General features: G+C 56.4%; 1 protein-coding gene across 17 annotated transcripts in view; it reads left to right on the forward strand.

The window, feature by feature from the left end:
- PCM1 (pericentriolar material 1) overlaps positions 1 to 13530 on the forward strand; it is an 80464-nt gene extending 66934 nt beyond the window's left edge. For 16 of the 17 annotated variants that reach the window (XM_027853608.1, XM_027853610.1, XM_027853614.1 and 13 more), the window contains 11 exons: positions 778 to 927; positions 2478 to 2614; positions 4760 to 4894; positions 6798 to 6995; positions 9113 to 9175; positions 9648 to 9789; positions 10871 to 11028; positions 11638 to 11725; positions 12290 to 12546; positions 12829 to 12921; positions 13060 to 13530. In XM_027853608.1, the coding sequence (XP_027709409.1) occupies positions 778 to 927; positions 2478 to 2614; positions 4760 to 4894; positions 6798 to 6995; positions 9113 to 9175; positions 9648 to 9789; positions 10871 to 11028; positions 11638 to 11725; positions 12290 to 12546; positions 12829 to 12921; positions 13060 to 13209 (1571 nt within the window). In that variant the 3' untranslated portion in view covers positions 13210 to 13530. The remainder of the gene's footprint in view (positions 1 to 777; positions 928 to 2477; positions 2615 to 4759; positions 4895 to 6797; positions 6996 to 9112; positions 9176 to 9647; positions 9790 to 10870; positions 11029 to 11637; positions 11726 to 12289; positions 12547 to 12828; positions 12922 to 13059) is intronic. The other variant, XM_027853612.1, reaches the window with a different exon arrangement.
- The last annotated feature ends 3350 nt before the right edge of the window (positions 13531 to 16880 follow it).

Below are 16880 nucleotides of genomic sequence, written 5' to 3' on the forward strand. Positions count from 1 at the left end.
CAGTCTCCCTCCGGCAGCTGTCGGACCTTGGCCCCGCTAACGAGGTATAGGATCGGGCACTGACCGGTCTCCCGTCAGTGAGCCCCACTCCCTGCTCAGCCCCTGGCTTCCCGTTTCCTGCACCAGCTTTACATCTCTCTGCAGCTGTTCTGAGCGCTCTCAGAGCCCTCATTCGGAGGCCAGGCCTCCTCTCCAGAAGTGATCAGGCCCAGGCGCTAGGGGGCTGGATTGGGACTTGGGAAGACCTGGGTGTGAATCCCGTCTGTGTGACTCGAGTTCCTTCTCCTTTGGTCCGTAAAGTGGAGAAGCTGGTAGCCCCTGCCACCTACGCCGAGCGTCATGCGGGTCGGGGTGATCATGCGGGCTGCCAGGCAAGGGCAGTGTCCGGTGTCCAGGAGGACCTCCTCTTTTTCCATGGCACCTGTACCATCTCTCTCTCTCTCCTCTCCCTCCCCCACCGCCCCTTATGAACGGTTGGATGAGACTGGACCCATCCCTGAGAGCCTCCCTCCCCCAGGGCCCGGGCTTCAGAAGGAATAGGTGGTGGGAGTGAGCTGCCTGTCGTCCTGAGAGGCTCGTGCAGTAGCAGGGCTGTTTGTCCTTGGCTGTCTTAACTCACTGTTCTTCCATTCGTGGTTTGGTTTGTTGCTTTGGAGGGATATCCTTTTTTATTTCAGCCAGCTCAGGCATCATTTTTATCCATGCATTTATCCAGCATTATCCATGCTGGTCCAGAAAAAAAGCAGCCCTTTAAACGTGTGTCCATTCCCGATGCAGGCAACACCGTGATCCACTTGGACCAGGGATTGGCTAGGATGAGAGAGTATGAGCGAATGAAAATCGAGGCTGAAAGTGACCTGAGTGCAGAGAGTGCTGGGGCCACCGCCACCGTTACCACCGCTTCCACCACCGCTTCCACCTTCGAAGGTCAGACCTTGGGCGGGCAGGCGCCAACCCACAGCGCCTGGCCTGCCTGGCCTCAAAAGCAGAAAGGGGCATCAGGGCACATGGGAGAAAGAAAGCAGGGAGAGGCCATCTGGGGGTGTGTACGCGGAGGCACGGCCTCTCTGACCGCATGCTGGGGAACAGCCTGTGTGAGGCTGTGGGGCACCCTGTTAACGAAACCCAGCCACAGCCAGTCGTGACAAAAACTGACCCTGGGAAGCAGATGTAGGTGAAGCTAAGCTCTGAGTGCTTCTCGTAGAAACAAAGCACATGTAGGTAAGTCAGGCCAGTAAAACAAAAACATCCTTCCTTTGAAAATGGCTTTAAAAATTCAGTGCAGCGCTTCGATGGTGGTATGATTCCAACAATGCGTAACTCCTTCCACCAGTAGAGATTGCAGCCCGTCTCTCCTTTCTCATCCCACTCACTCCATCCCTAGGTCTCCTTCATCCTTAAAAACTCCTCCCATGACTCACCCGTCCTCTCAAGCTCCTGGCCTATGCCTCTCCTAGTTCGAGGGCCTCTGTTTCTTCTCGCCCACTTCACCCCTGATAAGACGGCTTCCAGCCTCATCACTCAAAGCCGTTCTCCCCAAAGTTACCTGTGATCCCCACAGGGGAAACCCAAATGGAAAAACTACATCTGTGGTGCAGCCTGTGCTAGAGGGCTGGACGTTCTGAACAGCCCGTAGAGGTGGTCCAGTCAGTGTAGATAGAGAATGAAGGGCATTGGCCAGGAATGAGTGCTCAGTGCTGGCGAGGCAGTTCCTGCCCACCAGGAGCTCACACTCACAAGGGGGAAGATAGTGCAGAAAAGGCCCCTCGAAAGAGAGTGGGGCTGAGGGCGGGGCAGAGAAGGGTCTGTGAGGTTTGGCTCCTAGAGAGGTAAGCCACGAGCTCCAGAGGCTGCATCCAGCTGCTGGGGCCAGAGGACAAACAGTCTTGAGGAGTGTCCAGCCTCATGACAGCCTGGGGAGACAGGAGCTCATTCTGACACAAGAATATTCATAGCTTCTGATTATTAGTAGTGCAAAAAACATACCTACAATTATGCTGTCCCTCCAGTTAGTCAATTCAGCCACATACACTTATTAAGCACTTGTTGTTTACAAGGCAGCATGTGCTAGTGTGCTCCAGATAGGAAGGGGAAAATGCCCCACAGGGAGAATAGTGACAAATGGGAGGATTAGGAAAGCCCCAGCACAGGAGATATCGCTGTGTTGAGCCTTGAAGGAGGCTAAAGCTTTAAGAGATGGAAAGGAAGGGGGGCCCACCGCCACCAGTGTGTGGGAAGTCCTCGACACAAGACCTGCAGTGCCGGGTGGGCGTCATCCAGCAGAGAGCAGAAGAAAGGTCAACGTGTGCAGGGAAGGCGGCTGGAGACGGACTGGGGGGGCTCCCCGGGGCCAGGCCCCTGGGAGTTAGGGTCCAGAGGACAGGTGATGGAAGCCTGACCTGGGCTCGGGGCGTTGGGGGAGGAGATGTGGTGTTTGGTGCCCTGCTCATCCAGCACTCTCTGTGTTTTTCCACTAGAATCTACAAAGCTGGAGAGTCGGGGTGCGCCCCAAGGCCTTGGAGAGGTTGCTGCTGTCCCTTGTCCTCGGATTGACACCCAGCAGCTGGACCGGCAGATCAAAGCAATTATGAAGGAGGTCATCCCCTTTCTGAAGGCAAGGAGACCAGGGCTGCTGGCTAGAGCCCCAGGCTCACGAAATGGGGCGTTTTGGGCCTTCAGGGTCCTCGGGATTGTGGGAAGCAGTAGTAGTCAGTGCCTTCCTTTTGTCCATGGGAGAATTACCCTCTAAAATCTAGCCGATAACCATCTTTCTGATAGCCTTACTGTCAGATCCGTGGGTTTCTTTAAGAGGTATTGGAAAAGGAAAGCCGCCTCTTCACCTTCCTGTGGCTTCCCCTAGTGAAGTGTTTGAGAGAGGCTTGCTGTGTCATTTATATGGAGAACATCTGTTTAAAAAAAAAAAAGAGAGAGGATTTCCAGACAAATGGAAGACCTGGGGAGGAGTGGAGGTGACCAAGCCCGAGTAGGCCCGCCCCACTAAAAGTGCCAACAGCTAGTCCTTAGAGGCTGGAAACTCTGGGATCCTTTGTATCTGTAAAAAAAGGTGTAGGGCTTAGGGAGGAATGGTTAAATCAAAGACTTCATGGCAGGTGTGACTGAGAAGAGGTCGGGGCTTTTTTGTTTGTTTGGGGTGGGTTTGGGTTTTGGTTTTGTCGTGGTCCCCTGATCACTGTTGAGCAGTGTGAAAACAAGACTTGAGCATTTGAGTTGTCAGTGAAACGTGGGACATCGTCGAGTAAAAAGAGGATTTGCTCTTGATGATAAAATCTCCCATTTATACAAACTTGGACTGAAGAAAGTCAGGGGAAGGAACCAGGGTCCAAGTCCTTGGACTCAGTTTTGGATTTTGTGAAAATAGGAAGAGCTGGTGACTTGGGGACCTTTTTATCCCTCCCCCAAAATCTCTCTTATAAACAAATCACGCTCCTGCCACATGGACAAGTGTATTGATTTAGAGCTGCGCTGTCCAACCCTGGGTTCCAGGAGCAGTGACAGGGCTGTGCCATCTGGGCCCATGTGATCAGGGGCACACTCAATCTGTGGTCATCCCCCAAGAGAACACATAGGCCCAGTGCTGGTTGGACTCCAAGAGGCAAGGCCTTCCCAGAACTGATTGTGAGCGGCCAGCCATAGCGAAGCTGGTTATGGGTAAAGACCAGCGGTCCCCGCGCCCTGCTGTCTGTCCAAGGCGTTTGAGCAGGGCAGAGGAGAGTGAATAAGCCTGGTGGGGAGCGGTCCTTTGGGGTCTGCCCTCCAGCCCCCCACCCTGTTCCCCAGGCTTCAGACCCTAACACCTGCCCAGACCACTTGTTTGTGACAGAGAATATATTTTCCCTTTTAAAAACAGGTAGAATTCGTTATCGCCAGACCAGTGTATACAAAAAGCCATCTGAATCCATTATGTGATTGAGTTGTACATTTGTAATGGAGAATCATTTTAAATTCAGCATGCCGGTGATTGAGCCAACCTGAAAGAGAACATAGGACCAGAAATAGGAGGTTTTTTCCCCGTGAATTCAGCGAATGTTTGTGGAGCTCCTCCCATAAAAGGCAGACCACAGATCTGATTAGAGGAGGGGGCTCCTGGGCACTTCTCAGGGCTCTTAGGAGCCGGGGCGGCCGTCCCTTCATTTCACTTCAAACTCACTTTTCCTAGTCCGTCTGAGGGGTGTGCCCCAAGCAAAGGTGTCTCCACCTTAGGGCTCCCAAATAGGGTAAAAGGGTGGAGATTTTCCAGAAACGGGTGAGGAGAGAAGAGGCACAAAGCTGTGAGAAATGACTGTTTTTAACTGAGAAAAGGATCACCCCAGTGTTGCGGTTTCCTGGTGTGTTGGGCGGGGGTCAGACCCCCTGAAGTCCAGGTGCAGGCATTTATTGAGGATTGAGGCCCCTCAGAAGCCGGACTTAGTAAGACAGCACAGGCCACTTGGTAGTGTGGTGCTGCTGCTTAGACAGCGGAAATTGTGAATGTGAGAAAGGCAGGGATTAGGTAGTAGGGGAGGGGTCCTGGTCATGCTGCCCTCCCGTGGTCCCGCCTGGGGCACGAGGACCTGGGGGCAGCTTTATTAGGATCCCATCACTGGGTGAAGGTAACTTTGCTTTGAGAGAGAGGAAAAAAGTGGGGAGCACAGAGTGGGGGGCGTGAGTGTTGCAGCCAGGGTGCCTGCACGTGAGCGGCATCCCTGCGCGTCCCGCCTGAACCGGGGGCTCCACGCTCCTCCGTCTTGCCCTTTTCTAGGAGCACATGGACGAGGTGTGCTCTTCGCAGCTGCTGACCTCCGTGAGGCGGATGGTTCTGACCCTGACCCAGCAGAATGACGAGAGCAAAGAGTTTGTGAATTTCTTCCACAAGCAGCTGGGAAGCATACTGCAGGTGAGAGCCCCCTCACTGTGCGCCTGGCGGCAGGGTCACCCGCTGTGGGTCCCGTCTCCCAGCCGCTGCTGCCCTTCCCCGTCCCCTGCCCCCTCGAGGGGGCAGGGGACGGGCAGCCTTCTGCCGCAAGCAGTCTGTCCAGCATTGCTTTTTGTCACAGTGGCAGATGCCATGGGCCAATGTAGTCCGAGGCTGGCTGCCCTCAGAGGTTCGGGGGCCCTGGCTTAGTGAAATGCTGCACGGGCGTCCAGTGCTCCTTCAGCAGATGTGACGGCAAGGAAGGGACCCCTCCCCCCTCGCCCCTCATTGTCCTCATTGGTTTTTAATAAACTATCAGACCCCAGCTGGTCATTTCCCCCACCCCCGTCTGCAGGCCTTTTCCGTGTTTATCCATTTATTACTATTCTGCTGTTCTCTCATATGGTCATGGTTGGAGGAATGATTTCATTAGCACATAAGGAAGTCACCGTCTGCCACCCACGAGTCTGATCCATGCCCTGAGCTCTCCCCAGGGACGGCACTTGACCGCAGGCTTCCTGACCTCCAGGCCAGCTGTCTCCGCAGCCGTCAGCTCTCCTGCCATCCCCTTCTGCCCCTCAGGGGGACCCAGCCATAGGGTTAGAACTGGAAAGGGCCACAGGGCACACTTCATTCAGCATTCTCCTGGGGCCAGACCACCTGCTGCCTTCCTAGCACTGTTCTCTCAGACGTCCTAACCCCCACCCTGCCCCGGCCACACAGAACAATGGTCATGCCCGTGATCTTGGGTCACCCACCGATTCGCCATCTCCGTATGCGTGGGCTCTCTGGCGTCCTTGTCTGGTTCTGCCTCCTCCTCGCAGCCCCATACTGGCTGTCCCCTCCTCCCCCACCTCATCTGGACTGTCCATGGCATCCCTTCATGAGTCCTGGCCTCCTTTGCCCTGCCGGTGCTCGGCCTCTGATCCCTGCCGCTATCCACCACCCTTGGTTTTACCCATGTGCTGCAGAGACATGATGGCGGGACCCTCCCTGCCACCCAGCAACCTGCCTACCTCCCTGGTCCATGACCTCTCCCGGCATCCCTTTCCAGATGTCCCACGCCTTCTCCCTCCCCGCCTTGCTCTCAGCTGAGAACTTTGCCTCAGTTTCCCCCAGATGGAGCTCCTTCTTCTGCCTTCCTCCTTGTGCTTGATGCCTTCTCCTGGCCTCTCTTTCACCCTCTTCCACCTTCTGCATCATTCCCATTCATCCTCAGTCTCCTCCTGCCTGCCTATAAACTTGCCTTCTCACAAGCTCTCCCCTTGTCCTTCTGGCCCCTCTGGCTATAGGCCTTGAGTCAGTGCTCCCATGTCCGCTGCTTTCACCCTCTTCTGAATTCTTGGCATGCTGGCTTCCAGCCTCGGCATTCTCTCGGCAGCCTCCAACTCTCAGTTCCTTGATCCTCCCTGTCGCCTTTGCTCAGTCCCCCTCCGGGCTCTGTCGTGGGTGCTCTTCTCTTCCCCCTCTAGACAGCTCCACTTGGAGATTCACCCGCCATCTTGGATGGGTTTGTCCAGCCCTGACCTCTCTCCTGAGCACTGGCTGCCCTCATCCAAAAGTGCACCCGTTGTCTTGCCCCAAGCTTTCCCGCTGCCAGACCTGCCTGTTGGTGGGGAGGTCACTGCCCCACCCGCGTCACTCAGGCTTGCAAACTGTGATGGTGCCTGGAATCCTCCCTGGCCCATCGCACTGGCCGTTTGGGGAAGTGCCTGCTGGGCACTTCCACCCGCAGTCCCTTTAGCGCCTCTTACGCCCCTGTGGGATCCCGACCCCATTTAAGAAGCGCTGTTCTCAGAGACCGCCTTCGCCTTTCCCTGGGATGCTTGGTCTTCTCTGGTTGCTTTTGGCCGTCCTCACTTGACTGGTACTTGTCTTTTAACAGGATTCACTGGCAAAATTTGCTGGTCGAAAACTGAAGGACTGTGGCGAGGACCTGCTGGTGGAGATATCTGAAGTGTTGTTTAACGAGCTGGCTTTCTTTAAGCTCATGCAGGATCTGGACAGTAACAGCATCTCCGCCAAGCAGCGATGCAAGAGGAAAATGGAAACCGCCGGCGTGATGCCGTCGTACGCAAAAGAGGTAAATGGTTGTGGTGTGTTTTTCGAAACAGCTTCCAGAGCACAGAGATGTTTCCCATGATCATCTGAGTGGGTGGGTGGGTGTGTGGGTGGATGAGTGAATAGGTGCTTGGATGGGTGGGTGGATGGGTGGGTGGATGGGTGCTTGGATGGATGGGTGGATGGGTGGATGGGTGGATGGATGGATGGATGGATGGATGGATGGATGGATGGATGGGTGGATGGATGGGTGGATGGGTGGATGGGTGGGTGCTTGGGTGGGTGCTTGGGTGGGTGGATGGATGGATGGATGAATGGATGGATGGATGGATAGATGGATGGATAGATGTATGGATGGATAGAGGGGTGGGTGGGTGGATGGGGTAACATTTACTCAGCACTTACTGCATGCTGAGCAGTGCTCGATGCCGAGGGGACAGACGCCAGACATGACAGTCTCTGAATTCTAGGAGCTCCCCTCCGCCTTCCTAAGGGGAGACGAGGCAGATGGGGCTGGGGAGTGAAGCCTTGTCACTCCCTGTCTAGAATGCTTGTGGTAATGGTTGGATCGCTGTCCCCGGAACAGACCGTGGAAGGAGCTGGGGAGGAGAGAACTCATGCAGGAGGCCAGGCTGGGGGTATGGCTGGGTGGTGTGTATGGGGCTAACCAGAGCCAGGGTGATAGGTGTTAGATGAGAACAGCTTTACCCAAGGCCCAGTTCCACAGCTGGGTAGATGAATGGGGGGGGCATCCCAGCTGTGGGGCGGGGCTGCTAGGTACCTGGCACGTGCCTGGGCCCTTTGAGAATCAGCCCATCAACCTTGGCCAACGTGCAGTAGTTCTGCTGTCCTTTTTTGAGGATGCAGAGGGACCCTGGATGGGAAGCCTAGGGCAGAGGTCTTGGGAAGGCGGGTGGAGGAGCCATGGATGCTGGCAGGGGATAGATTGGCATGGAACAAGGGCTTGGGCAGGACCTCTGTTGGTTTGCAGCAGCCAGGGTTTTAACGGCCCCTGACCACTCTAAACGTCAGGAGCTGCAGCCGAGCATGCTTTGGAGCGTGGGGGCCGGTGGGGAGCAGGCCTGAGGGCCCCACTGCCCATGGCGAGCCCTGCAGGGGCTTCTGGGGCTCCAACTAGCATGGGCAGGGCCGGCAAGGCCAAGAGAGCGAAGGATGCTCGTGTCTGGAGTGGCTGGGGGGCCCCGCTGCCACCTCTCAGAGATGCCTTTGAAGGGAGCCGTGGGCCGGGGAGCGGTTCAGAAGCCAGAACACTGGGACAGCAAGGCACACGTTTCTGAAAACCATTAGCCTTTTTGGTTGATGGTGAGGAGATAACAGCCACCGACTTTTGTCAGTCACTCATCAGTCTCACCATTTAGGAAGCCCCTCCTCTGTGTCAGGCTCTGGGAAGACAGAAAGAGGCAGAGCCGTCTCCCTTTCCAGGGCCCTTTGCCAGCAAGGCCCCTGACTTCAGTCCCCAAGTCTGGGGGGGTTGTGCTATGCCAGGCTGCCTCTTGGAGATTCCCCCACCCTTGAGTTTTTCTTTCGGGAGCCTGTGACCTCAGGTGCAGGAGCATGGTCACGGAGTCGGGAAAGCCTGGGTTCAGGTGTCCCTGGGCCGCTCCAGGGCTCGTCACTTCTCCCCTCAGTGCCCCAGCCAGCTCCCTGAGATGTTCCCTTCGGGTGCATTCGAAGCGCCTGGGACAGAGGGGCCGCATTAGCCTGCTCCACCTACGAAGGAGTGACCTGCCCAGCCGGGAAGCATCTGAGGCAGGACTTGAAACCCGGATCTCCCCGACTCCTGTCCCATCCCCAGCCGGGCCAGGCCCGCCCAAGTCTGGGCAGAATCAGCACGGGCTCTGGAGCCTGGCTGAAATGCCGTCGTGCTCCCGTCGGTACGGCTGATGAAGTGTTCTCCTGCAGCCTCGTGCCTCCGTCAGTAGAAGGTCCTTCTCCCCAATGTAGATGAGGAAACGGCGGCACGTTGGGCCTAGCATTCAGACTCCTGACTGAGTCCTTCCCATTGCCCATGTTAGCGCCCTGGACGTTTGAGCGGCTCATTGCTGAGTTGCTGCTTCTCGGCGCTTTCCTCGCCGGGTCAGATAAAAAGAACTGAAGATGTGAATTGTTTTCTTACAGGCCAAACGAATTCTTGAGGGAGACCTCGGGGCGCCCGCTGGAGGAGTGGATGATGAAGACAAGGTCCGTTGTTAAAGCTGTCCTTGACTTTGGCCACTTCCGTGTCCTTCCCGCCTCAGTGCCCAGCGTGGTTTAGGGTCAGCTGTAGTTCCGTTGGCGGTGGGCTTATGGGCTTTCCCACTGTTTGAGCGCTAAATTCCTTCTCAGCCACCTCGCTGCCCCCACTCCCTGCTTTATGTATTTAGTTTTTTGCATTTTGCTAGGCAGTGGGGTTAAGTGACTTGCCCAGGCTCACACAGCTAGTGAGAGGTATGTGTCCGAGGCCGGATTTGAACTCAGGTCCTCCTGCCTCCAGGGCCTGTGCTCTATCCACGGTGCCGCCTCACTGCACCCACTTCCTGCTTTCTTTCCAATCAGAAACGATGGTGTAAAATCATTCCATTGTATCCTCTCCTCTTCTCCAGAGCATCGTTTGGCCCCACTTCTCTGTTCCGGAGGAGCGCGGGTGCTAATCCCTCCTTGTGCTTGTGGCTAGGACAGGGACAAGACGGAGACGGTAAAGCAGACGCCGCCACCGCCCAAGGCGTACGATGGCGGTGAGGCCCCCAAGAACACGAGGTCCGACGCGTCTGACCAGGAGGAGGATGAAGAGAGCGAAGGACGCCCCGTGTCCATTAGTAAGTGGGGCAGGGCGGGGGGAGACTCCTATTCATGCGCCGACGGTTGGGCCGCTGTCCGCCATCTTTGGAAGATGATGGTGCTTGGACTTGACTTCTCAGCTGAATTCTAGAACACAGAATGTTAAAAGAGGAGTTAGAGAACGTCTAGAAGAGGGAGGACTCGCCGTCAGAGTCCTTGCCGGCCCAGTTAACCTGGAGCTGCCGATGGGGAGGAGCTGTCGGTGGGGAGGAGCTGCTGATGGGGAGGAAGGAGCTGCCGATGGGGAGGAGCCGCAGATGGGGAGGAGCTGCCGGTGGGGAGGGAGGAGCTGCCGGTGGGGAGGAGCTGCAGAGAGAGTGTAGCTGTGTTTTAGCCAAGCGTGGAGCCCGTCTCATGCTGTCCCAGTGAACGAGGTGGAGGTGTGGGCCACGTGGTAGCGTGGCTGGACGTCTGGACGTGGCCACAAGTCGTCAGTGGGCAGCCCTGGGGTCTGTGCGTGGCTGCTTAGTGTTTGTATCAGAGGTTTCAGGCTCCTCCAGTATGAGGGCGACATGACGTTGGGGGGCAGAAGATCTCCTTCGGCCACAGTGTTCTGCCTACACTTGTAGGATCCCTTGACGCATCAGGCTGAGTGGCTGGTCTGGCACTGGGGTCCCCCTGAGGGAGGGGGTGGGGATGGCTCTGTGCTGCGGCGCGTCCTAGGCAGACCGGAGCGGGTGAGGGGAGCACCTGGAGTCCAGACAGGGAAGGGCCCGAGTGCATCCCTGCGGGGATTGTAGGACAGCCAGAAGTGGCTCGGGTTTATCCTGGACTTGGAGAGACTGAAGGAGCGTGCTAGCTGCGGGGTTGGAGGGCTGGCTTCAGATCTCACCTCATCCCCGTGTGACCGTGGAGCAAGTCCTTCCCCACCTCCGTGGGCCTCTGAAATGAGGGGACTGGATTCCGGGGCGAGGCCCTCGGGCCCTCTGCAGGCCCAGCATCGTAGGATTCTGCAGAGGGCGGGAGAGGGCCTCGCCGAAGGGGATGGCACTGAACTGTCATGGGGAGGGGGTGCAGGGAGCCGACAGCGGGGCTCAGGCGACGCCTTCCTCACTTCAGATTTGTCCAAAGCGGAAACGCAGGCGTTGACCAATTACGGGAGCGGAGAAGACGAGAACGAGGATGAGGAGATGGAGGAGTTTGAAGAAGGGCCCGTGGACGTCCAGACGTCCCTGCAGGCCAATAACGAAGCCACCGAGGAGAATGAGCAGGACCAGGTACCGGGGCAGAGATGCGCGGGCACGAACCCTGGTGGCATGACCCAAGGGGCTGGGCGTGGGGGCACCCTGTCCCCGTTCACACACTAAGTAGGCCCCCTCCTCAGTCAGCAGGTCAGCAGGGGCTGTCCCTGGTGGGGTAAGGTCTCAAGGCCCCAGTCCCTCGCTGGCACAGAGCCACAGAGAAGGGACGGCGGGCTTGTCCAGGGTGGGCACGAGGTACCCGGGTGGGCAGCGAAGAGAAAGCAAAGAAAGAAAGAAACCCTTGTTGGAGGGATTGCCCCCTGCCTCCTTCAGAGAGCCGCCCAGTGAACCGGTAGCTGCAGAGGCCAGGGATGGGCCAGGTTGCACTCGGGGCCTGGGGATTTCTAGCTTCACGTCAAAAAGCAGCCAGCACGTGCCGCAAGCCCGGGCTCCCTGCGTCTTGCGGGAGGGGTCTCCGAAGCTGGCAGGCACAGACCGACGATCCTGGCTCTGGGGCCCCGGTCATCTGCCAGCTGACCCAGGGTAACCTGCACAGGAATCAGCCCGACTCTGGGGCTGGCTCCTCCCCACTGCCCTCCTCCGCCGCCCCTTCCCTCTGCGTGGTGACCGTCCGTTCTCTCCTAGGTTCTACAAAGTGAATTTGAGAAGCATGTGGACAGAGAAGGACTCCCACGTGAGCGGGAACCTCCCAATGGCCAAAGCAGCCAGAGAGGTGAGAGGCTCGCCGGTGTCCCCGCACTCTCGTCCATGGTCCCTGGGCACGTCCCTGACAGGGCACAGCCTGGAGGGGGTCAGATGAATCCTCTACACTTGTGGTTCATGTAATTTTGGAGAGTGACCATCCGATTTGTGGTCGTTAACTGATCTTTGGTTAGAAAGTCTTGTGGTGAATATAAACAGGTTAGTCTGTACAGACAGCCCCAGGGAAAGACCCGATAGGTTGGGGTTTTTTTTACATATTTAACCTTACAGAGAAATAAACCGGTGAAGAGGAGGAGGGCGTTTGGCCCTGTGTCGGCACACGCCTCTAGGCCCTGCTGCGCCAGGGCGGGGCTGGGGCAGAACAAGGGAAGTGGAGACGCTCTGGAGCCTTGTCGTCAGCAGAGCGGGCCCACGCTCCACTCTGCTCTGAGAGAGTGCGTCATCTCTCGGGTCCCTGTAGCGACTTGTGCATGCAGCGTTGGGCCACAAATGTTCATTGATCCCCCTCGTCCTAGTGGACGAGCCTGGCACAGGGCTGAGGGTACTGACACTGGGTTGATTGATTGGGTGACAGGGGACTGCGACAACTCTCCTGCCATGCCGTGCTACCTTAACATCTTGGACAAAGAGCAGCCCCTTGGCGGCCCGCCCCCTCCGGAGCCCCCCCTGACCGGCGGCGGGCCCTCACAAGAGCCGAAGCCATCTTTACCCATTGCCGAGGTCGAGGCCTCCGTGCCCAGGAGCACCCAGGCAAAATCTGCTTCCAACACTCCCGAGAGCTCGGTGGCCGGAAGCCCCGACACTGAATCGCCCGTGCTGGTCAATGAATATGTATGTATCGCCCGTCCTCGGGGCCACCCACCATGGGGCCTGTATGTCACGGGAGGGTTCTGCTCCTCCCGAGTTAGTTCTGTAGCTTGAGCTCAGTCAGCAATCAGTGCATGGATCCCCAGTTGCTGCCCAGGAGGGTACAGAGAGGCGGGGAGCCAGAGCCCACGAGTTCAGAAGGCCTCAGAGTCACGGGTACAGGGAAGGAAGGACCTGGGCAGCAGAGAGTGGAGGGGGGGAGGCCCCGGGTGTAGCTGGTTTCAGGCCTGTGCTCCTTCTAAGCAGGAAGCGGGATCTGGTCACTTAAGTCAGAAGTCTGACGAGGAGGACTTTGTCAGAGTGGAGGACTTGCCCCTGAAGCTGACCATTTATTCCGAGGTACTTGGCTTTCTGCTTCCCCGGAGGCCCCAGCACTGGGGGGGGAGGGCGGGGAGGCTCTGTGCGGCTGCCGGGCCTGCGGCTGGGCCTCGGGTTCCATCCCTGGGGGCTCTCCCCTTTTCTTTCCCACCTCCAAAGGCAGATCTGATGAAGAAAATGGCAGCAGAGGAGCAGAGTAACCACTTATCTGAGGAGATACTGGCCGTGACTCCCAGCGAGGAATTGGCCGGGGACCCTCGGACCCTGAAAGAGCCCCGCGAGGGGGCCGGTCCTCCATGCGATCTCTGACCAGCCTTGGGCTCGGCGCCGCTTCCCGGGGATGCCTGCGGCCCCCTCCTCACTGGACCCCCCAAAGCGTGTGAGAGCCGGCGGGGGCCTGGCCCCCTGCCCTGGGCACTGAGTCCATGCGTCCCATCTGTATAAAAATGTCAGTGAGTGTTCGACCCACTCCCTTCAGCCGCTCAGGCAGCTTGCTCGCTCGCACGGCGTAGGCGGCGGGGTCCTCCCCAGATTCCAGGCTTGCTTCTCTTTTTTATTTTTTCATTGTGATTTGTTTAGTAACTTTAAACTTAAAATGTAGTTTTAAATAAAGTTTGGACTTGTCTGTAAGGGGTCTGAGCATTCTGCTGCATGTTCTAAAGGCTTGGCAGTCACCAGCGCTGAGCTTAGGAAGGCCCCAGGCACATTGGCATGGGAGGATAGGCCTCTGGCACGGGCGTGGGCATGGCTGGGATAAATTGGAAAGGGTCCCTGAGGGCTTTCCTTCATGCATCTGACAGTGCTGGGCCTAAGGGCCCTTGGAGAAGAGAAGGGTGCGGAGCCTTAGAGACAAGACTTGAACCCAGGTCTTTGGGACTGCGGCAGCCAACAATGCTAGGGTTCCCTCTGCCCCCAGCTGCTTCCTCCAGGTCTGCTCCGGTGAACAAGGGGGGCTTTGCCCAGAGGAGAGAGAAGCCCCATAGCGACTCTTTGTAGAGGGCACACGTCTCTGGGTCCTCCCCACAACCCTGCGAGGCAGAGCCATCCGGAGCCAGGGAGGGGCGGTGGCTTGCTCCGGGCCGCCCAGCCCCATCGCTCTGAAGCAGGAGTCCAGGCGGCTTCAACCCCGAGTCCGGCGTTCTGCCCATGAGGCCACGCTGCCATGGTTAGGTTCTTCAAGCTAGTGTGGGAGAGCAAGAGAACAAAGACTGATGAGCCTTTTGATGTTTTATCTCTGATTCCCAAGGCTGGTTTCTGGATAGTCTATCCACAAGTCATAGGTAAACTGAGGTCCAGAGAAAGGGTCATCTAGGTAGTAAGCAGCAGAGCCAGGATTTGAACAGGACACACCACCACATCCACTGCTTTCCGCACCGCATTACCTTAACCTGTCTTCCTAGCTATGTCCCCATTTTAGAAACAGACACGTTAGGTACCTCTTCATTGTAAGAGCATCTAGAAGCTTGAGGTGGGCACACGACCCACCAGGCTTTCATTTTCCCTACTACATCTGTCTGGTCAGGCGGTCATCTGAGTTCTCTGGCTCTGACCGTTCCTTCCCCGTATCTCCCCAGAACCCCTGCAAAATCAAGAGAAGCGTGGTATTTAAAGCTATGGGAAAGGATGGTTGTCCCCTGCCATGTCGTCCCTAGAGGGCACTATTTGGCCACCTTGGGTTTCTCTGCCATCTTTTGTTCCCAAGGGTCACCTGGAGATAGATTCCCATTGGCCTATTTCCCAGTTCCATGTTGGGCACGAGCTGGCCCCTTGGAAGGCCCTGAAATGCTGATGTGGGATCTAAATGAGAAGCCTTTCCTCCCTCACCAAGCAGAGCGTGCGCCTCTTTATTTCTGGGGCCATTGGGAGCATTCTTTTTCTAATTTCCAAGTTCCAGCTTTCCTCTGGCACCCACTGAGAACACGGATCAGCTTCAAGCGCGTTTCTCCACAGCTGTGCTTGGTCTCCTCTGCCCTCCTGGCCTGCTGTGCAGCCTTTGGCCTGGGTGATCCCCCCTCCCCTCCTCACTCTCTGACCGCTGCTCCTCTCTCTCCTTGGCTGGATGCCCCTCCAGGTCACACCCTCTCACCCTAGGTGTCCCTCTGTCCTGGGCTCATCTCTTCTCCCTCCAGACTACTTCCCTTGGTGATCTCATCAGCCAATTATGCTGATGATTCTCAAATCTGCTTACCCACCCTAACCTCTCCCCTAATCTCATTTTAGGGTCTTCTCCCACCCTCCTCCCTCTTCTCTCTTCCCGGTCCAGTGACCCTCAAACATGCAACCATCGTCCAGGTCGTGCGTGGCTCCCGCCGTAGCTCGGCCTGACTGGAGGGCACCCAGATGGTGCAGAGAGCTGAGCTGGCTGCGGGTCCCAGGGTTCTAACGTTCGCTCAGCCTAGCCCTCCAAATGAAAGTCTGGCATCTGTTTCCACATCTATAAAAGGGAGTCTGTTTTTTCATTTGCTGTTTACACCCCTGAAGGCCCTTTCAGGTCCAGGCTTTTGTGATCCTGAAAGGGGGGTATTGTTTAAGTGTTCTCATCTTTGAGGAGAAGGGGGCAGGGATGGGACGGTGATAGGTGATAGATGAAGAGACACGAGCATCAAGGGTAAAATTCAAGCAGGGTGAGAGAGTGCAGCAAAGTGGCAGAACCCCAGATGGGCACAAATGATGGGCACCTGTCCCCTGTCTCTAGCCCTCAAGTGGGCATTGGCATCGGTCAGAGTAGGAGAATTGGGACCGTACCTTCTTCCCTGGAGGGCTGCATCACCTCAGACCCTCCCTGTGGTTTCCTACCCTTCTCCCCCTGGAGCCTCGTCATGGAGGCCTGCGCCCCCAAAGCTACCATAGCTCAGATAAGCAGTTACCCTTTGCCCAAATAGAGCTCTAGACCAATAAAGGGTCAAAGGCAAAGGAATTCCTGGCCCTTGCCTCAGCCTCCAACCAGAAGCTTCAGAGGTAAATGCTACATGAGACCAGATTCCCTTCCAGCCTGGCCAGGCGTTTGTCTGCCAAGATTCAAGCAGCCGCCATGGGAGAAGGGGGTCTTCAGGCCCCCGGGGAAGTGTCAAGGACCTCCCTTTGCTCCCTGAATCTCACCAGGACAAAGTGAGCGTCCCACTGGGACTGGAAGAGAGGTCCTTCAGCTCAGCCCCACAAAATGTGCCCACAGGATGCTGGGAAATTCTCCCAGGGAAGATGTCAACAGTCAAGATACCCACAAAATAAATGGCCCCAAGTAAGGTCATAGCCCTCTCAGACTACACAAATCCTGGGGATTAACGGGCTGAGTTTAAATCTAAAAAAGAAAAAGTCCGAGACACAGAACTACCCTGGTATATTGATTTAATTAGCAAGGTCAAATATTGTCCCCAAAATCAGGGCAATAATCACAGTGACTAGAGACAATTGACAGGTTTACAGAACTTATTTTATGATAGCAAAAGAAGAACCATATTCATGAAGATGCTATATATTCATAACACTAGTGATGAAGTATTACTAGGCTAGGCAAATAGGTGGATTTGCAGTGTTCAGCTGCCGGGCATGTTGGGATGTGCAGGGGAGTTTCCAGGGTGTGGTAACTGCTAGACTGAATATCGGACTGGATTAGGACTCATTTCACTTTTGGGGGAAGTCAAGACTCACTGAAAAGAGGACCTGAAGGCCGCCCCCCACCCTCCAGCTGTCAGAAAGGGGAACTTGGCCTTTGGTCAAGAGTTCTCGACCTTTCATCCTGTGCTTACCGAATTTCTACAAAGAAATACTTCCCGTCCCAACTTCTCTGCTGTCCAGTGTTGTCAGTCTGTCTGGTCACTAAAGCGTAAGGGAATATTTATGCCAGTCTAGCTGTTGGCTAAGGAAGGGAAGCAATCCTACAGTCAAACTAAAGTAAATCAAGGCAATCTATACCAACTGATTCAGAGGCTGCTGTTTCAGAGGATGAGCTTTCAGGCTGAAAAGACCCTAGACCAGTCTTT

This window comes from Vombatus ursinus, unplaced genomic scaffold, assembly GCF_900497805.2.
Source record: "Vombatus ursinus unplaced genomic scaffold, bare-nosed wombat genome assembly UNPS02010193.1, whole genome shotgun sequence".
Classification (NCBI taxonomy): Eukaryota; Metazoa; Chordata; class Mammalia; order Diprotodontia; family Vombatidae; genus Vombatus; species Vombatus ursinus.